General features: G+C 40.1%; 1 protein-coding gene across 1 annotated transcript in view; it reads left to right on the forward strand.

Annotated features, from left to right (window-relative positions):
* The first annotated feature begins 663 nt into the window (after nucleotides 1-663).
* Nucleotides 664-21,686, forward strand: part of SUCLA2 (succinate-CoA ligase ADP-forming subunit beta) — a 54,329-nt gene continuing 33,306 nt past the window's right edge. Inside the window, exons 1-4 of the mRNA XM_047755984.1 lie at nucleotides 664-797; nucleotides 7,379-7,559; nucleotides 13,762-13,861; nucleotides 14,046-14,208. Coding sequence (XP_047611940.1) covers nucleotides 708-797; nucleotides 7,379-7,559; nucleotides 13,762-13,861; nucleotides 14,046-14,208 — 534 coding nt within the window. The 5' untranslated portion in view covers nucleotides 664-707. The remainder of the gene's footprint in view (nucleotides 798-7,378; nucleotides 7,560-13,761; nucleotides 13,862-14,045; nucleotides 14,209-21,686) is intronic.

The raw sequence follows: 21,686 nt of genomic DNA on the forward strand, positions 1-21,686 counted from the left end.
CTCCTATAAAAACTCCCTGAAAACTATTTGGGAGTTAGGGTCTTTTCAGCTACAGCCATCTGCTCTCCTTGCTTGGCCCTGCAATAAACCTTTCTCTGTTCCAAACTCCAACCTTTCAGTTTGGCCTCACTGTGCATAAGGCACACGGACTAACACTCCCCTACCTTTTCAGAGCGGTTTTCCTACTGAGACACTGTCTCTTGGCTACAGTCCTCAGTAACTAGCGGCTGTCCATCTTCTGTTTGAGAGCAGAATCACTGTTTTATTCACTGCTGTAACCCAAAGCTCAGCTGCAGTGTTCAGCACAAAAGAGACTTGCAGTACTTATTTTCTGAATGAACCCCAAGTTACAGAGGGGGCACCACCTGAGGCTCAGGTTAAGATCACACAGGTGGTGGCGCTGGTGGTCCCTCTACTACATTTTGCTAGGAAAACTTCGGTGGCTGAGCAGCGGCTGCAGGTCGGACCTTGAGGCTGCGGTGTCCAGTTACAAAGGTCAAAGTTTGCTCTGGGTAAGCCAAGCCCAGCTTCTCAGCAGCAATTCTTGCTTTGCCTGCCCAGGTGTCCCGCCACAGCGAAGTTAACCCGAGACCCCGCCCCATGGGCGGGGCCAGGGGCGGTGCGCGCGTCCCGGGGCGCAGCGTCTCTGGTCGCTTCGAGCTTCTGCGCCTGCGCCCGGCACCCGGGGGCCTGGGTCAGACTCAGAAATGGCGGCCTCCATGTTTTACAGCCGGCTGTTGGCTGCCGCCACCCTTAGGAATCACCGACCCCGGACGGCACTGCAGGCCGCCGCCCAGGTATTGCGGTCGAGCTGGCTCTCGCTTCGAGGGTCGGCAGGAGAAAGGGCGACGTGGGGGATTGGCACCTGTGGGCGAGGTGTGAAGGGATCCGGGGCCCGGCTCGGGGTCACCCCACCGTCAGTGACATTGGGTGACAAGAGATGCCACGCCGGGCCCACGGGAGGCTTGCCCGGGAGTGCTGCCTGCCAAGACCGCGAGCCGGCTCATGTTTGCGCCTTTCTGCCCCCGCCTTCATTCTGCGAAGAGCTGTGGCCATCTGGCCGGGGCTGCTCGTCCAGTTTCCGAGGGGGCGGAGGAGAGCCAGGATGGGTAGCTAGTGGCGAGGCGGGGGTCGAGCACTCTCTCCTGCTGCTCCCGCGACCGGCGCAGTGCGCCGAGACTTCTTCGGCCCGCCTTTGGGCTGGGAGGGGAATGCCCTTCAGATGTACTTTTGTGCCTCAGGAGCTGTCATAGATGGGAATGGCTTCACATAACCAGCAGTGCTTGCTGACTGGTCTTTTCTGGGACTCAGCCGGGAAGTTTCTCATCTCTTCCAAGTAGCTGTGTACTGTTTTGTTTAATAGTGGTAATTACCAATTGGGAAAAAAAATCTTTTAGCTTTAGGAGTGTGGGTGGGGTGTATGTGGGGTGTGTAGTGCGTGTGTGTGTGCGCGTGTGCGTGTGTGTGTGTGTGTGTGTAGTAACAGGAGCAAGGGGTTGTTTGCAGCAAAGTAAGGGTTTATTTGCAGAGTGCAAGCAAGGGAGTGGTAGACAAGTCACAGATCCATTCCAATTTGGTCTTTGAGTTGGAGTGTTTTTAAAGGGGAAGAACAAAGAAGCTGGGATTAATCATCAGCTTCTGTAATTTCTGTGACATTTTTTAATTCTAGTTTCAGGGACTCAGATTATCTCCTGTTTCTGATTCTTTTGCCAAATGGTCCGTGGCTCCAGGGCCTATTAGCTCATCTTGACCTGGAGAAACAACCTGAGTTTATACTTTAATGATGACATTTGCAGTATTACGTTTAGTTCATTAGTGATGTTATCAACGACAGCAATTTTAGTTATCTGAGTGGTTGATTACTGTTCAATTAGAGATTGGTGGGAACAAAAAGGGAATAAAAATTGGGGTAGAGAGATTAATCATAAATTCGGTAAGGAAACTTGGTTTTAGGGGCTCAGTTTAATGTATGGAGCATTTACTGTGTGCCGGGAACTGTTCCAAGCATTTTACGCGTATCTCTCATTAGGCTTTTCAGAATCACTGTAAAAAGTCATTAATCTTCACCTTGTTGATGGAGAACTTGTGGCTAAGAGAATGGTAATTTAATCCAGGTCACCACACAGGTAAGGTCAGAGTTATGGCTTAATTTCCAGAACTCACTTCGAAGTCTGTGTGCTTGAATCTGTTCTACAGTTTTTTTCTAGAGCATAAACATTGGACCATTCCTTCCAACATTAACACTAGAAAAGGGAAGGGGTTGATTGACTTCATGAATTAATTCCAGAGTTTTAGGTTGTATTCTGAGGCAACCTCAGACATACCATAAATGAATTGATTTAGACTTTTTTTTCTTTTTAAATATTTGTACTTTCAACCTAGAGATAATGAATTCTATGAGTTTGCTTCCTGATATGTATTTTTTTGGTCTTGAGCTTCCTTCTTATGGGTCTTAAGGGTGCTGTCTAGGTTTTAGACTATGAGGCTTTGATGAACAAATATGTTTCCATTCTAATCATTGTCTTTATCCTTTTGGAAGTTCCTTTAAAAAATCTCTGTGTCTCCATGTAGAAATGCCTAATATTTTGTCTTAAACATCTTCTCTTCTTTTCCATGCTCACATTAAATAGTACAGCTTTGGAGTTGGAAATCTCCCGTCTAGCCCCTTGCTTTTGTACCTGGGATCATAGAGGTATGGGGCCTAAGGAATCTTGTCTAGGTTTACACACTGAGTTTAGCAAATTCTCTTAAACATTTTTGTTTAGTTCTTTGACCCTCTTCTAGTTTCTCTGTATCTTTCATCCAGTGTATATTTTATAAAAATAGTTCAGTTATGAGCATGTTAAATAATTTAAGGAATTTTCTTGCTCGTTGTGAATCATACTCCCTAGTAACTGCATTTTCCCACTTTTGAATAAGTATTATTTAAATTCGGTATGTGATTGGATGGGTGGCGGTGTAGGTAGGGATTTGACCAGGAATTGGTGGCCTTTTCTTCTTCTTCTTCTTTTTATGGCTGCACCTGTGGCTTGTGGAAGTTCCTGGGCCAGGGGTCCAATGGGAGTCACAGCTGGAGCCTAAGCCACAGCCATGGCAACACCAGATTCTAGCCGAATCTGTGACCTCCGCCACAGTTTGGGATTTTTGTTGTTGTTGTTGTTGTTGTTGTTGCTATTTCTTGGGCCGCTCCCCGCGGCATATGGAGGTTCCCAGGCTAGGGGTTGAATTGGAGCTGTAGCCACCGGCCTACGCCAGAGCCACAGCAACGCGGGATCCGAGCCGCGTCTGCAACCTACACCACAGCTCACGGCAACGCCGGATCGTTAACCCACTGAGCAAGGGCAGGGACCGAACCCGCAACCTCATGGTTCCTAGTTGGATTCGTTAACCACTGCGCCACGACGGGAACTCCCCAGTTTGGGATTTTTAACCCACTAAACAAGGCCAGGGATCAAACCCATATCCTCAAGGAGACAGCATCGTGTCCTTAACCTGCTGAGCCACAACGGGAACTCTAGTGACCTTTTGGCAGTTAAGGATCTTTTAAGTGACAGTATCAGGAAAGAAAAATACTTAAATGTGAGAATCTTCGTGATTGTGCAGGGATTTGTATTACCAACATAATTCACAGCTGATGATATTTCAAGTTGTAACTTCTAGTGGTACAAAGAAAGGATTATCACAATACCTCAGATACTTAAAAAACCTCTAAAGTGGTATAAAAAGCTATCAACAATACCTTATGAGTACCACTAATTCTTTGTAAATATAGGTATTTAAAAGAAACTCTAAAAATATACTTAGTGTTTTGCATCATGAGTTTATTGTCATCCTCTTTTGGGAAAATTTCAAACCAATAGATATGTTCCAGCTACTGCAGTGAATACCGGTATTACCTTCACCTAAACTTAACATCTGCCGTATTTACTTTATCTTTAAAAATTATGTGATATGCACAGATGTGTAAATTCATTTATTTTTGGGGAACCATTTGAGAGTAAGTTGCAGGTATCATGGCGCTTCACCCTTAGATATTTCAATGTATGTCTCTTAAGAATAAGAACGTTCTCCTAAATAACCACAATATAGTTATCTTAGGTAGTTTAAAATTGTTCTATTACTAATATCTAATGTATAGATCAAATTCCTATTTTGCCAGTTGTCTCCAAAGTGTCCTTTAGAGCTCTTAATTTTTTTTTTTAAACTGGGATCAGACCTCTATGGTATATTTTCTCCCATCTCTCCAGCTAATTAGGTGCCAGTCTATGATTGCTCTTATATGTGTCGCTGCTGTTTATTTATATGTTTGTGAACTCTGTAAATGGACCAAGTTGGCCTCATTCTTTTACTGTTCCTAGTACAATGTCTGGTATATGCACATTTAAAAAATGCTTCAGTGTATGACTATTTTTGCCAAGCTTATGCTGGGTACTCCCCTTCTCCCCCTTATTTTTATTACTATTTTGAAATATAATTTATGTACAGCAAACTAGTTTATGTACAAATTATGTACACTGTCAATGGACAGCTAGATTAATTTTTATGTATACATCTGTGTAACTGCTGTTCAGTTCGGGATATACATACAATACTCTTAGCCCTCAAAAGGTACTCTCCCTTTCAGTACTTAGCAACAGAAAGTAACCACTATTTTTTTTTTCCTTCTTTTGCTTTTTAGGGCTGCACCTGTGGCACATGGAGGTTCCCAGGCTAGGGGTTGAATCAGCTACAGCTGCCAGCCTACGCCACAGCCACAGCAACACCAGATCTGAGCTGTGTCTGCTACCTACACCACTGCTGATGGCAATGCCAGATCCTTAACCCACTGAGTGAGGCCAGGGATCAAACCCAAAACCTCGTAGTTCCTAGTTGGATTCAGTTCCACTGCGCCACAATGGGAACTCCAGAAAGTAACCACTTATTCTGATTTCCATCACTGTATATTAATTCTGACTGGTTTTGAACGATATATATTCTTATGTCTGGCTTCTTTCGCTTGAAATCATATTTGTGAGATTAATCCATTGTTGTGTGAGCAGTAGGATTTTTTTTTTTTCCACTGTAGTATTCTATTAATATGCTAACACTTATCCATTCTCCTGTTGTTGGGCAGTTGGGTTATTTCTTTCTTCCTTTCCTTTCCTTTCCTCTCCTCTCCTCTCCTCTCCTTTTCTTTCTTTCTTTCTCTTTCTCTTTCTTATTATGGATAAGCCTGCTGTGAGCATTGTTATATCTGCCTGTTGGTAGACCAAGCACTCATTTCTCTTGAGTATCTTCCCAGGAATGGGATTACACAAGGTAGATGTACACTGAGGTTTGAGAGGTTTTTGGCTTTTAATATTACATTAAGATAAAGCAGTGAATGGAACTACCCAAGAGAAATGTTATTCAGGATTTTAGTTTACCAGATGAATCAGAAATAACAGAAATTCTTTTACTTGTTAGACTGGTGGTTCTCAAATTTTAGAGTTGTTAAGAATCAAGTGAATAACTTTTTTACGAATGGAGATTTTTTGAGGCCCAGTCCAGAGATCTTGATTTTGTAAATGAGAGTGGGGCCCTGGAATTTTCATTTTTAGAGACATTCCCAGATCATTTTAATGCAGATGGTTAATGAACCCTCTTTAAGAAGCAGACTGTTTTGTAGAAGATTCTTTTAAATTCACTTCTTAGAATACCATATGTTTCATATGAATGATGTTTCAGTATTCTGCATTCTGTGCAGAAACAGAATAATAATGGAAGCACTTAAATGTGTGATTCCGGTGCAGTTTTCCGTGGCGTTCACAGCACTTAATTTGTTCTACATATTGCGGTATAAATTTGATAGAATTGAGGAGTAGAGAAAGGGGAGAAGGTGTTTTCGTGTGTTGTTATGATGGGTTAAGACTAGGTCGAATTTAGTGGCACTTTGGGACCAATAGATGCTAGAGGTCTTTCCAATTGCATCCTTCCTCCAGCACTTGTTGTGGTCCTGCCACCGGAGGCTGACAGTTCTCATCTCCTTTGTCTTTCAGCAGTGACTTATTAAGCTGGTAGAGGGACATCTTATTTTTGTTTCCTACTTATTTCTTTTTGAAAGGATAATTCTTACTCAGCTCTACTAAGGGACAGTTTTGTAAAATAGCATTTTCTCTTAGTTTTTATTTTCCTCTCTTCTTACTCATTTTACTACTCTGTGGCATATTATGTTTATTATCTGTGCTCCCCCCCCACCCCCCGGCCCCCAATACACATTAGACTGTAAGGGTTATGTGCAAGGATATTGTTGGGTTCATTGCTCTATTTCCAATGCCTGGGTGCTCAGTGAATATTTTCAATGAATGAATGTTCTACATAGATTGAAAAAGGGAGCAGTCTGTTGTGCCTTACTCCATTGGAAACTTTCGCAGTCCAGCTGTGAAGGACAAACACCTGAACTGGGGTTGTAATGGAGTTATTAGTTAAGGGAGTCATTTAGAAAGAATGCCTTAAGGATGATGTTGCAGTTTGGTTCTCTGAGCTGTAATTTGCAGACTATTAGAAGGAGAGTTTCATGGAGGAAGTTTACTCAAAAGTGATCTCTGGATCGACACCTGCAGAAGAGTGAAGACAGGAGGATTGAGTAGAGAGACATAGAACTGAGGTGCAGTGGGGACCTCTGCTCTTCCCGGGATGGTCCTGAACTGTCCCAAATTGGGGCGAGATGCCGGGTCTTTACATCTCTCCTTTCACCCTTATTGGCCAGTCATTGGATTCAGGCTGACAGTGGGAAAGGATGACTTTGGGCAAGGAGGAGCCAATGAGGGGACTCAGCTGAGAGCTGCCAGCTGCCAGCACTGCCAGCAGCTAGGGCCAGGAATGCCTTGGTCCTGAGGAAGGATCTGGACAGCACACTGCAGTGTGCATTGCAGATGAAGTTGGGGTTTGAGTTTTGAGTGTATGAAAGATTAATGGTACCAAATAATTCAATTCCTGTATCTAGTGTCAGGCAATTTGTCAGGTGCTGGAGGAATGGTGGAGAGAAAAGAGATGGGAAGGATTTTTGGTTTGGTGGAAATAAACTGGTTTTAGATCTGTGAAATTTGGCATTGAGGTAGAAATGCCCTGTGGGTCATTAGAGATAGGGTGGTCAAGCTCAAATAAAAGATAAGGACTAGAGATGATCCAGAAATAGTTAAAGCTACAAAGGTATTATTCAGTATTTAGCTAGTAGATTAGCTCTTAGTTTTATGTTGTAATTTACTCTGAATATTACAGTTTGATGACTTAATATAAGGATTTTATTATAGTTTTGAAGAACCAAGTACTCTATATAAACAAAATATTTTGAGAAGGTGTATTTAACAGGAATTACTGCCAAATCACTCTCTATATAAATATGTCTCCATTTTTCTAGGTTCTGGGAAGTTCTGGATTGTTTAACAACCATGGACTCCAAATACAGCAGCAACAGCAAAGGAATCTCTCACTACATGAATACATGAGTATGGAATTATTGCAAGAAGCTGGCGTCTCCATTCCCAAAGGACATGTGGCTAAGTCACCAGATGAGGCTTATGCAATTGCCAAAAAATTAGGTACTAAGTTAAGAAAAATTTATGCAACAGAAGAAAGGGTGGGGGAAAAATGTAATTGTAATGTATACATGTAAGGATAACCTGACCCCCTTGCTGTACAGTGAGAAAATAAAAAAAATTATTAGGAGTTCCCGTCGTGGCCCAGTGGTTAACGAATCCGACTAGGAACCATGAGGTTGTGGGTTCGGTCCCTGCCCTTGCTCAGTGGGTTAACGATCCGACGTTGCCGTGAGCTGTGGTGTAGGTTGCAGACATGGCTCGGATCCCGCGTTGCTGTGGCTCTGGCGTAGGCTGGCAGCTACAGCTCTGATTCGACCCCTAGCCTGGGAACCTCCATATGCCGAGGGGAGCGGCCCAAGAAATAGCAACAACAACAACAACAACAACAACAAAAAAGACAAAAAGACCAAAAAAAAAAAGAAAGAAAAAAATTTATGCTACCTTGACGTGGGATCTCTGATAAGATATAACTTTACTTTGGTTTAATAGCAACTTTTGACTTTTATTTTGGTTTATTTATTTATTTATTTTGACTTTAAAAAATAAGTGTTGTTAACTTGGAATTTTATGATTGTTGATATTCTAAAAAATTATTGATATTATTCTGAGTTCCCATAGTGCTAGTAACTTAACAGTGACTTATATTGGTATTAGGAAACTGAAGTCCTGTTTTTAGTTGAAATATAATTATGGAGAAGGAAATTCTGGCTGTGATGATTCTTCAGGGAAATGGTGAAGGAAGATCTTAGATGTTTATGTGGTTGTAAAGAGAACTTCTGTATTCCCCCTGTACCCCCCCTTTTTTTTGGACATGAAAAACAGAGAACCAAAAGAGGGGAAAAAAGAAGTTGAGCATTATAATTTTTTTTTGCTTTTTTTTTTTTTTTTTTAAGGGCCATACCCGCAGCATATGGAGGTTCCCAGGCTAGGGGTTAAATCAGAGCTGCAGCTGCCAGCCTACACCACAGCCACAGCAACATCAGATCCGAGCCGCATCTGTGACCTACACCACAGCTCACGACAGTGCCATATCCTTAACCACTGAGTGAGGCCAGGGATAGAACCTGCAACCTCATGGTTCCTAGTCGGATTTATTTCCACTGCACCACAATGGGAACTCCAAGAAAGTAGAACATTAGAATGTAAGCTCTATGAGAGCAGGGTTTCTTTGTTTTGTTCACTGATAGATCCCAAACTCTTAGAAGAGTGCTTCACACTTAGGTAATCAGTAAATATTAATATTTGTGAAGTGAGTTAAATAGTTGCCCATGTTCATTAGTAGATTTAAAAAATTGCTGACAGAAACCATACTAGCTTTTGTTCTTTTTTTTTTTTTTTTTTTGGTCTTTTTGCCATTTCTTGGGCAGCTCCCACAGCATATGGAGGTTCCCAGGCTAGGGGTCTAATCGGACCTGTAGCCACCGGCCTACGCCAGAGCCACAGCAACGTGGGATCCGAGCTGCATCTGCCGCCTACACCACAGCTCACGGCAACCCCGGATCGTCAACCCACTGAGCAAGGGCAGGGACCGAACCCACAACCTCATGGTTCCCAGTCGGACTCGTCAACCACTGAGCCACGACGGGAACTCCTGCAAACTTCTTTTCATTGAGCAAAAGCCTTGTGTAAATTCGTGGTAATTTCGGTAAAATTTTTGTTAATTAATGGTGACCTGTGGTAAAAGATATACCTCATTTTAACATTTGAAATACTATATATTAGAGGATCTTGGAGGTCAAGGCTTAGAGAAAACTCATATTTGTAGTCTCTAGTATTTCTTGCAAAAACACTTTTTAGTAACTGCCTTCTTGAAATTCAGCTTTATGTATATGACCTAAACATTAATTTCTAAAGAAGATCCAGCTAAGCAGGAAGGAAAATTGGAAATGTAATTGAGAAAGTTTAAGTTTTTTTTAATCCGACGCTTCTGTCCTTAAGGATGAATATCAGACCCTGGAGTTTGTTCTTTTATTTTCATTAGTTCAATCTCTTGAGTGATGCGTTTTTTGTTTGTTTGTTTGTTTACCAGTTCTTTCCTTCTTAATAATGCCAAGAGCGTAAAGTGTTTTCCATGCCAGTGATAATAGGTCCTCATTTAATGAAGTCAGTAAAAGCTAGTATTTCTTTTTCTATTTCCAATTTGTTATAATTGGTTTCCTTACTTAGTTTTCTATATATTTTCTAACTTAGTCAAATTTCATTATTTTGTCAGAAAAAAATAATTCGTGTTGAAACTTCTTCATAAAATGAATAGGATTTATTCAGGTACCAGTCTCTTGATTTCTTTACTCATTGTAGAAATCTTTAATGATTCCTAGTTGTAGAATACAAAATCATTAATATGTACTGGATATACTGTAACTGTACTTCTGGCAAGGTCTCTGGGACCAGGACTTAGAGTAGTAAGGCGCAGGTAGGCAGCTCTGATGATGAGCCTTTTGGAACAGAAAGCATCTTGTTTATCTAGAAAGTGTGTTTTTGTCAAAGAAGGCTGCAAATGATGGTTGTAGCTTGGGAGCGGGATTAGTGCTAATGAGGATCTTTAAGTCTAGAGGTGCAGAAATACTACTTTTTAAAAGATATATTTCCTGACTGCTTTGAAGATGAGACAGTTTTGTTTTTTGTGGCATGTCATTAGTCAGAAGATATGGATTATGGGATGTAATTGCACAAGGTGTGATATGAGAGCCCCTGGAAATACACCTGGTTCTTTCCATCTTGCTGGCAATTTCCAGTGCTGGTTTTGGCTACTTAGGGGTAATTTTTGCTTCTCAGTTACTGCTAAATTCACAAAAATGTGAATTCCCCTTTATTTATAAGGTCTTACTCACCAACTGACATACTGGGACATACATGTATTACAGGTATGGCAGACCGTTGCTTCCTCTCAGGCCTGTGGATGGCAGGAGAAGCTGAGTTAGCAGGGGGCCTGTGGCCACTGAGCCCCAGAACTGGTAACTCCTCCTGGAATAGAAAGAATGACCTCTTTCCCCAGTACTCCCTGCAAATGATGTCATTCCTACGTTTGTCATGACGAGAAAAAAGTTGGGAAACACTGTCCTGGAGGCACGTTTTACCTGTTGTGAACAACTGAAGCTAGGAATGGATGAATGGTTGGAAAGAAATCTTAATTCCAGTATTTTAAAAGACCGTATGAGCCCACAGAATGAAGGCTGATGAGCTGGAAGATGGTGAAGAAGTTTCTGGAGTGGGATTAACAAAGGAATGGTTGAAATAGAAACAAAGTGCTTGTAATTGGGGGTTGGTTCTAAGAGCAGATTGCCATCTCTTTCTTAGTTACCTGTTCATGAAAATAGGATATAAAGCTTTGGCAGTGTTCCTATGATTTCCCTATGCACTGGGGAAATACAGTTTGGGTTCTGGTATAACTAAGGTAGAATTTCTCTCTGGTTGAATAAACATTCGGAGGGTGCTGATGAATGATTGTCAGCCTGGAGGGAGATTTCTAATGGAATACAATAGCACTCTGCCTTCTTTTTCCTTTTTCTAGTGTTCTATTAGATAACAGACATCTAATAATAGGGGATGCTTACAACATTTGTCAGTGACTAGGAGGGATGGTGCAAATATTTTAAAAACAGTCTTGGCTCTTTAAACGATCTTGTCTGACTAGAGCAAAGGGCCAGATCTGGTAAGATTGTGAGCTCTGTTTAAGCAAGATAGGAGTCTTTTGCTCACTGTAGCTACAGTCCAGCACAGTATCTGGTATGTAGATGTAATTGTTGAATGAATTAATGAATTGAATAAAATCTTTGTTTTGATCAGTTGTCCTCAGATTTATCTTCTAGTTCTCTTCTGTCTTGATAGTTGATGGATTGTGTGTTGTTACCTTTTCTTTTGGCTTTTCTTTTGATGTGAAGGACTTTTTTAGAAGGAACGTTTGAAGAATCATCTGTGCCCTTAAAGAGTTTATTTTCCTAGAAAAAGAAAATTGACACTTTAGGGGAAAAGCCTTCTGTCTTGTAAAATGTTTTTGATAAAATAGATCATTCTTACTCTTACTTAATGGGTCATTATGTTAAGTTCCCAGTTTAATGGATAAGAATGTTTGAATTTAGCTCAGCAAGACACCAGTTTAACTGTTGTCTATTTTTACATTGCATGTACACTGTTTGGATTATAGCTATCCTCTTTGAATATAGATGAATATTTCTAAGATTTTGGAAAACTGACTTGACAGGTAACCAGAAACAGTTAAAATGACTAGTGGCTCCTTTTAGTTTGGGCATGAACTCTCTAACTGGCCCTAGCCCTTGAGGCTCCCTGTTATTTTCTCAGCAAGAAAATTATTGTTAGTTTTAAGGAAATTCTAAACTTTCTCTGATCTACATCTAATAGTTGTGACACTTGGGAATGGTGGGGACTGTGGCAAATTGAAATAATGTCTTGTGTAAACAGGGCACTTCTAAGCAGCTCTAGTTGCAAGGCCCAGGATATTCACTTCTGGGTTTTTTAAGAGCAGTGGAAAAATCTAGATTCATAAGAATTTTGTCAATTTCTAAATGTTCTTTTATTTATCATTCAGAAAATATTATGTGCTAGGATCCCTCTCAGGACTTTGTAAACATCAATAAACATAAAGATTCCCCTGGAATCAATATCCTAGTGGGAAAGCAAAACAGAAATGGTAAAGAGAAAATTATATAGTTGAAAGTGATGACTTCTATGGGAAAAAAAGGGGCAAGGGGGATCGTTCACAGGTGGACAAATTGCAGCATTTTGTTTGTTTGTTTGTTTTTTGTCTTTTTGCCTTTTCTAGAGCCGTTCCTGCGGCATATAGAGGTTCCCAGGCTGGGGTCCAATTGGAGCTGTAGCCACTGGCCTCCACCACAGCCACAGCAACGCGGGATCAGAGGCATGTCTGCAGCCTACACCACAGCTCACGGCAATGCCGGATCCTTAACCCACTGAGCAAGGCCAGGGACCGAACCCGCAACCTCATGGTTCCTAGTCGGATTCGTTAACCACTGCGCCACGACGGGAACTCCTCTCAGAGCTATTTTTCTTTCTTTCTTTCGTTTGTTTGTTCTTTCGTTCTCTTCTTTCTTTCGTTCTTTCTTTCGTTCTTTCTTTGACTGCACTGGTGGGATATAGAAGTTCCCAGGCTAGGGGGTTGAATCGGAGCTGTAGCCACCAGCCTATGCCACATGCACAGCAACTCGGAATCTGAGCTGCACCTGTGACCTACACCACAGCTCACAGCAACCCCGGATTCGGCCAGGGCTCGAATCCTCATCCTCATGGATACCAGCTCGTTACCGCTGAGCCACAAAGGGGACTTCCTCAAAAGTATTTTTTGTAATATAATTGGTGTTAACACCACTAGTGTGGGCAAAATGCCGTGAGAAGCAGAATGAGGAGGCTCTGAGATTCTGCCTGTCTCAGGAGACAGGCTGCCCCTCTTAAGTGGTGTTGCTCTGGATCATGAAGGGTTGTACCTGGACCGAACAGCGAGTTTGGTGATTTTCTTCAGCAAGTTAGAAAGGTGAGGAAAGAGAGAGAGAGGAAGGAAGGAAGGGAAAGAGGGAGGGGAAGAGGGAGAGGGGTAATCAGTCTCCCTGTTAAAGAAGAAAAATTCAGAGTATTTCTTAAAAAAAATGTGTTAAAGACTTAGAAGCATACCATTCTGGCATCTTTTGATAAACATCATAATTCTTGATAGTCCTCTTCACAACAGAACAACTCAAGACCCTCTCTTAACAGGACTTTCTGTTAATGGGACGATGTGAGTAGGTATCAACAGTGGCACTTTCCCCGTGAGTCATGGTATATTTCTACTCAAAGTAGCATTTCTAACTCAAATTTTCATAAGACAGCAAGTTTACGTATCAGTAGGAAGGGAGGGAACTGTTAGGAAAACATTTGACTCTCAATTTTGTTCTTTCAGTATCTTCCAAAGTACTATTTAAAGTATCTAGGAAAGGTAAAATTATTTTCAGTATACTTTAAGAGGTGGTTTAATATGAGCGGCTAATTTTTTTAAGTTTGTGGATCTTTAGATGGTGACTGTTTTAGTGTTCTTAGAAAATCTGTGTACATGGAATGCCTCATTTTTTAACATTGTGGGTAAATGAGACTTTACTACATTTAATAATGACACAGCTTAAAATGTATGTTTAATAAAATATTGTGTGTTGTATGCTGTTCCATGCTTTTACTAATAGAAGTGTTTTTCTTCTAGGTTCAAAAGATGTTGTGATAAAGGCACAAGTTTTAGCTGGTGGTAGAGGAAAGGGAACATTTGAAAGTGGCCTCAAAGGAGGAGTGAAGATAGTTTTCTCGTAAGTTATATTTTTTAAAAATCATCATTATTAAAGAAAAAAATGTATACTGTAAAAGATACCCCTTATTACAGAGATGTTAAAAATCCTGAGATTTAAATATTAGGTAAGATTTTGGCTGTCATGTGCTTTTATTTTTCTCAGGTGGGGGAGAAAAGTATCTGAGCTCTTTTTCTTATTTTAGTCCAGAAGAAGCAAAAGCTGTTTCCTCACAAATGATTGGAAAAAAGTTGTTTACCAAGCAAACAGGAGAAAAGGGCAGAATATGCAATCAAGTACTGGTTTGTGAGCGAAGATATCCCAGGAGGGAATACTATTTTGCAATAACAATGGAAAGGTCATTTCAAGTGAGTAATTCTGGACATGATGCTTTTAGAATGATTTTATAACATTCAATGTCAAAGGTGATTATTATTTCTATTTATATGGGAAGGATTAAAAAGGTATGATTCATAATCAACTTGTATGTGTCACGAGAACAATATTTATTTTTATGTTATTTTTAAGAAAATAACATGATTAATGATGTAACATTTAATATATAATATTGTGGTAATGAGAACTATAGGTAAGGAGTTGCCATTGTGGTTAAGGACCCAATGTAGTATCTGTGAGGATGCAAGTTCCATCCCTGGCCTCACGCAGTGGGTTAAAAATCTGGCGTTGCAGCAAGCTGCAGTGGAGGTTGCAGATGCAGGTTGGATCTGCTGTTGCTGTGGTTGTGGCAGAAGCCTGCACCTGCATCTCCACGTTTACTCCCAACCTGGGAACTTCCATATGCTGCAGGTGTGGCACTTAAAAAACCAAAAAACCCAAAACTAGAGGCAAAACCATGGTGAAATAAAATCCACAGAATTTTCAAATTGTTAATTTGCTAAGAGTAGCTCTATAACTCTTCTCTAATTTACCTTTAGATTCCATAGGCTGAGAAAATAATTTCTAGTGCAGTCAAATAGTCTAACCCAAGAGAAGTCTCTGAACCCACTAAGAGAATGTGTGTCCCTGGCTTCATCTTTTTCTTTTTCAACCTCTTGTAATTTTTTGGAGTTTGGAGTTTGTTTCACAAGATGATTTGTTACTTGGTAAGTTGAAGGATAACATTCAGTAGCAAACAGCATGCCTCTGAGGAGCAAACCTTATTCTGCTCTGCTCTCTTTATGGAACTTGAAATGCTAGCGATGAACTTAAGGCATCAGGTGAAGAGAAAACTCTTTGATAGACCTAGAGCTTGGAGAGGGCGTTGACAATCCCTGTGTAGTATAATCATCTGGCTTTTTGAGTGCGTTGGTTAAATTTTATGAGCTGAGTCTTTGTGGTAACTAGCTTGTCTTTTGAAGCAGGCTGGGTGCATATTTGGAAGCCCTGGTCAGGATTTGATGTAGAACATCATTAATTACATAATTAGTAGTGTAACAAATTTTAAGGGTCGAGAAAATGATTTCTTGTATAAGACAGCTTATTCATGAAATAGCTATTTTCCATGTAGTGATTTTTTTTCCTGCAGTTAAGTCTTCTAGTAATGTTTGAGTGGCATTCTAAAATATTTGTAACTTTTAATTTTTGTAAGAATTTCTGTTCTGGAGTTCCCGTCGTGGCACAGTGGTTAATGAATCTGATTAGGAACCATGAGGTTGTGGGTTCGATCCCTGGCCTCACTCAGTGGGTTAAGGATCCAGCACTGCCTTGAGCTGTGTGGTGTAGGTTGCAGACTCGGCTCGGATCCCGTGTTGCTGTGGCTGTGGCGTCGGCCAACGGCTGCAGCTCCGATTAGACCCCTAGGCTGGGAACCTCCATATGCCGCAGGAGTAGCCTAGGAAAGGGCAAAAAAAAAAAAAATTATTTCTTTTTTTCCGTTTTGGTGACACCTATGGCATGTGGAAGTTCCCAGGTGTGAACCAACCACAGCAGTGACAACATGGAATTCTTAACCAGCTGGGCCACTAGAGAACTCCTGTAAGAAAGTATTTCTTAAGGTGTAACACTAGATGGTAGTAAAAAGCCACTTAGGATATAAGATTAAAAAAACATTGTTTTGGTCATAAATGATATCTTTACTTCTGTAGGTTTCTTTATGTAATAGAGTTTAGTTTGTAAGTTACTTTAGAAATCCTATGACAATTACCTTTTATAATACAAACATTTGTAAAAACTGTATTTAATTTAAATTATTTTCACTAGTTTTTTTTTTTTTAACTTTTCATTGATATTATATATCAACACCTATCATTTTGTTAGTTATTATGTTACAACTTTTTGTTATAGCCGGAAACAAAGTATATATGCCTGGACAGTTTGAGATATGAGTCCTGTAATATTGTACATTCAGAGTAGCTTATCTTGATTGGAATAAATGTAGCAAACTGAATATGTATTGTTAAAGCTATGACTATAACACACGGAATATGTTAAAGGCATGTTAAAGCATTAGGGAAGATGATCACATTTGAATTCATTTTAAAAACTTGAATTTTCGGAGAACTCTGAGTCTTATTTAAGGAACATGTGTTTATTTTATTTGCACAAGTAATATATAGTTGTAACAATTCATTCTAAAAATTCAGTAGTACTTGTTAAACCATTTGGCTAAGGAAATGATAATATTCTTGGATGCTGTTGTGTTAGACTAACGTGGAGTTGATTGGTGTTACTTTTGGGGATAAGATGAACTATTTTGGGAATCTCTGTGGTCAGATCCCCATTAAACAACAGAGAATAAGTCAGCTATTTAAGCTAAAAGACAGAGAGCACTTTGATTGAATTAGTCATATGCAGAGGAGTTAACTGATCTTTAAAAATTGCTTTAGTTGCTTTATCTGTTTTTAAGAGATGAATCATAGGCTCTATTGGTCTCTTTAGTACGTATCGCATCAGGAAGCCTGGGCAGATAGCTACCATATGGTCGATATGCCAGAAAAATCAGTTTAAGTTCCTATTCTATGTTTTGGCATTTTTAAAAAATCAGATTTTTTGACATTTTCCAGTGCCTGTTGGGTACTTTTTGCTGAGACAAATCTAATTTAACAAATTGCATTTGTACTTTAATTTATTTTTCTAGTAAAAACATTGCAGTCTTCTGTAAATGAATGGTATATTTAACTATGTCAGTTTTTTACTTTGCTTGGATGAGGTATAAAATGTGCTGCAGGAATTCCAAATTTTATTTTCCATACTTTTATTTTTTTAAAAAGAGATGTTTAAGTGGCCTCTTTGTCATATAATTTTAAATTCAAATCCATTTTAAGGCAAAACTTTTTGTGAGACCAGTAAGAAAAGAGGAATTTAGATTAAGAAGGTGAAAATAGCAGTATTAATTTATTTGAAATTATACTTCTTTGCCAGAACTTAAATTATTCTGAAAGTTTACTTCTGACTCACTGGCTACAAGTTTGGGGGTCAGGGAATTAGTATAAAGAGAAATTGTTCACTTTCTTTAATATATTTGTTATATATATATATATATATATATATATATATATATATATATATTAAGCCTTTTCTCTAACTTATAGCCAGCTCTTGGAAACCTAATCATTGCTTTAGTGAGAATTTAATATTAACAGCCCCTCCTCTAGTAGTGCTGCCTTTTATGTGACTCTTTACTTCTCTTATCAGCAGAAATGAAAAGGAAAGTAAAACTAAAATAAAATGTTCAAATGCCTTAAAAGTTTGTTGATTCTACGTCTTCTGTTGAATAAAAGTATATTTGGGGCTTATCTGTAGATTATCTATATTCACCATCAGTAGCGTGACAGTAGTTGAATAGGCTGTTTTTGAGTTTTTCCCTCTCTTTAAATCTCTGTAAAAGCTTATAACTATGAATTGCCTTCCTGAGAGGAAATGAAGAATACCTTTTTTTTTTTTGCTTTTTAGGTCCCACCCACGGCATATGGGGTTCCCAGGCTAGGGGTCAAATTGGAGCTGTAGGTGCCAGCCTACACCACAGCCACAGCAACGCAGGATCTGAGTTGTATCTGCGACTTATACCACAATTCATGACAACATCGGATCCTTAACCCACTGAGCGAGGGCAGGGATCAAACGCACAACCTCATGGTTACAAGTCGTGTTTGTTTCCACTGAGCTACAATGGGAACTCCAAAAACACCTTTTCATTTGAAGTTTATAGAGAAACTAAAAATTAGACTCTAATTTCAAACATTTCCCTTTACCTAAGCTTGCTGCTGTTTTTTTCTGTAGTCTCTTCTGCAGTGGATTCTTTTCAGTTTTTTTTGTGTGTATTTTGCAGTGAGTTCTAACACCAAGTACCCGGAATCAGGTCAACCTGCACAGGTTAAGGGCACAGTCCTTCACATTACTGTCCTCACTCAGACATCAGCCTTAAGTTTGGGGTTCCCCAGGTCACCGTCACCTCTGATTAGCTGGCAACGAATTTAGGGGTTTCTAGTACCCCTCAGGTTTCATAATTTTTTTTTTGTCTTTTTGTCTTTGTTGTTGTTGTTGCTATTTCTTGGGCCGCTCCCGCGGCATATGGAGGTTCCCAGGCTAGGGGTCGAATCGGAGCTGTAGCCAACGGCCTACGCCAGAGCCACAGCAACGCGGGATCCGAGCCGCGTCTGCAACCTACACCACAGCTCACGGCAACGCCGGATCGTTAACCCACTGAGCAAGGCCAGGGACCGAACCTGCAACCTCATGGTTCCTAGTCGGATTCGTTAACCACTGCGCCACGACGGGAACTCCAAGTTTTCATAATTTGCTAGAGAATGACTCACAGAACTTAGGGAAGTTCTATACTTGTGCTTGCAGTTTTATTATAGTCAAAGGATGCAAATCAGGATCAACCGAATGGACAGATGCACCGGACAAGGTCTAGGAGAGTCCCATACATAAAGTTTCCGTTTGATCAGGGATGTGTTACCCTCCTGGTGTATTGATATATGACAATAAGCAGGATATTGGCAACCACAGAAGCTCACTGATCTTCTGGTCTAGAGTTGTTTTTATTTTTCAAATTGTGGCCAGAAATACTCGAAATTTACTATCTTAACCACTTTTAAAGGTATGGCACAATAGTGTTAACTTTATGCATCTTGTTGCATAACAGAGGACTTTTTATCTTGTGGAACTGAAACTCTATATTCATTGAGAAACAACTTCCCATTTATCCCTTCCTCCAGCTCCTGGCAACCACCATTCTACTTTCTGTTTTTAAGGGTTTGACTTTTTTTTTTTGGCCTTATCCACAGCATATCAAGTTCTTGGGCCAGGAATTGAACCCAGGCCACAGCAGCGACCTGAGCCATGGTGGTGACAATGCTGGATCCTTAACCTGTTGCACCACAAGGGACCTCCAAGAGTTTGACTCTTTTATATACCTCTTCTGAGTAGAATCATGCAGTATTTCTTGTTTTGTAATTGGTTTATTTTGCTTAGGATAATGTCCTCAAAGTTCATCTGTGTCATAGCATATGTCAGGATTTCCTTTTTTTTTTTTTAAAGGCTGAAGAAAATTCCATTCCATAAAGTATTCTCTTTATCTTTCATCTGTTGATGGATATTCAGGTTTCTTCCACCTCTTGGCTATTGTGAATAATGTTGCAGTTAATATGGGCATGGAAATACCTATTTGAGATCCTGTTTTCAGTTTTTTTTGGATATATACCCAGAATTGGGATTGCTGGATCATATATGGTAATTCCATATTTAATTTTTTGAGGAACCTCTATTCTCTTTTCCCCGGTGACTCCAATATTTTACATTTCTACCAACAGGGCACAAGAGTTCCATCTTTTCCACATCTTCACTTACACTATCATTATTATTATTATTGACAAATTGTCCTAATGGGTGTGAGGTAATATCTCATTTTGGTTTTGATTTGCATCTCCCTAATGGTTAATAATAGTGAGTACCTTTTCCTGTGCTTGTTAGCCATTTGTATGTTGTTATGGACTGAATGTTTATGTCCTCTCCAAAATTCTCATGTTGAAGCCCTAACCCCCAATGCCATAATACAGAACTGGGTAGTTGGTAGAGAGGCTGGAAGAGTTTTGAGGTGCATGTTAGAAAAAGCTGAGATTGCGATGAAGGGATTCAAAGACGATTCTGGTGAGGACACAGAAAGAAAAGAACAGAGATATGTAAGGAAATCTTCTATCTTCTTATATAAATAATAATGAACAGAATGTTGATAGAAATAGTGACAGTAAAGACTATTCTGGTGAGAGCTCAGAAATGAAGAGCATTAGTGGATGATGGAAGAAAGATGGTTCTTGTTATGAAGTGGCACAGAAGTTGACTGAATCGTATTCATATTCTAGTGTTTTGTGGAAGGTGATGATATTTAATATTTAGGTAAGGAAATTTCTAAGCAAAATGTTGAAGGGGTGGCTTCGTTTCTCCTTACTGTTTACTGCTTGGTAAAATTTGAGAAGAGAGAAATGAAGAAGGAATTATTAAATAAAAAGGAATTAACACTTAAAGGTTTGGAACATTCTTAGCCTGCCTATGTTGCAAAAAATGAGAGAGCTATTCTTTTTCTCTTTTTTGTTTCTTTTTATGGTTGCACCTGAGGCATGTGGAGGTTCCTAGGCTAAGGGTCAAATCAGAGCTGCATCTGCAACCTGTGCCACAGCCACTCTGGATCCTAACCCACTGAGCGACGCCAGGGATCGAACCTGCATCCTCAAGGATACTAGTTGGGTTCATTACTGCTGAGCCACAACAGGAACTCTGAGAGAGCTATTCTGAAGATAATTATAAGGTTGTGGCTGAAGAACCATTTGATAAGGAGATTAGTATGGGTGTGAACCATGAATTGTGAGAAATAAATGTTTAAGCCACCCAATCTGGTATTTTTTTATAGCATCCTAAGCTAAGACATATATCTCCTTTGGAGTAATGTCTGTTTAGGTCTTTTGCCAATTTTTAGTTGAGTTGTTTGGGGTTTTGGTTGAGTTGTGTTCTTTATATATTCTGAATATTATTCTTTCATATGTGGTTTGCAAATATTCTCTCTCACTCTCTAGGTTTCCTTTTTACTTTGTTGATTGTTTCTTCTGTGTAGAGGTTAAGTTTGATATACTCCCACTTGTCTGTTTTGTTTTTGTTGCTTGTCTTTGTCTTTTTTTTTTTTTTTGCCTTTTTCTAGGGTCGCTCCTGCAGCATATGGAGGTTCCCAGGCTGGGGGTCGAATCAGAGCTGTAGCCACCGGCCTACGCCAGAGCCACAGCAATGCGGGATCCGAGCCGCGTCTGCAACCTACACCACAGCTCACGGCAACACTGGATCCTTAACCCACCAAGCAAGGCCAGGGATCAAACCCATAACCTCATGGTTCCTAGTCAGATTCGTTAACCACTGCGCCATGACGGGAACTCCGTGCTTTGCTATCTTATTTAAGAAATTATCACTAAATTCAATGTTATGAAGCTTTTCTTCTATGTTTTCTAGGAGTTTTACAATTTCAGGTCTTACATTTAGGTCTTTAATCCACTTTGAGATAACTTTTGTATATGGTATAAGGTAGGGGTCCAAGTTCATTATGTTGCATGTAGATATCTAGTTTCCCTAACAGCATTTGTTGAAGAGACTGTCCTTTCCCCATTTTCTAGCCTTGGCAACTTTGTTGAAGACCATTTGACCGTGTACATGAGGGTTTATTTCTGGGTTCTCTGTTCTGTTCAGTTGGTCTTTATGTCTGTCTTTTGTTGTTGTTGTTGTTGCTATTTCTTGGGCCGCTCCCGTGGCATATGGAGGTTCCCAGGCTAGGGGTCGAATCGGAGCTGTAGCCACCGGCCTACGCCAGACCCACAGCAACTCGGGATCCGAGCCGCGTCTGCGACCTACACCACAGCTCACGGCA

This window comes from Phacochoerus africanus, chromosome 13 (genome assembly GCF_016906955.1).
Source record: "Phacochoerus africanus isolate WHEZ1 chromosome 13, ROS_Pafr_v1, whole genome shotgun sequence".
Taxonomy (NCBI): domain Eukaryota; kingdom Metazoa; phylum Chordata; class Mammalia; order Artiodactyla; family Suidae; genus Phacochoerus; species Phacochoerus africanus.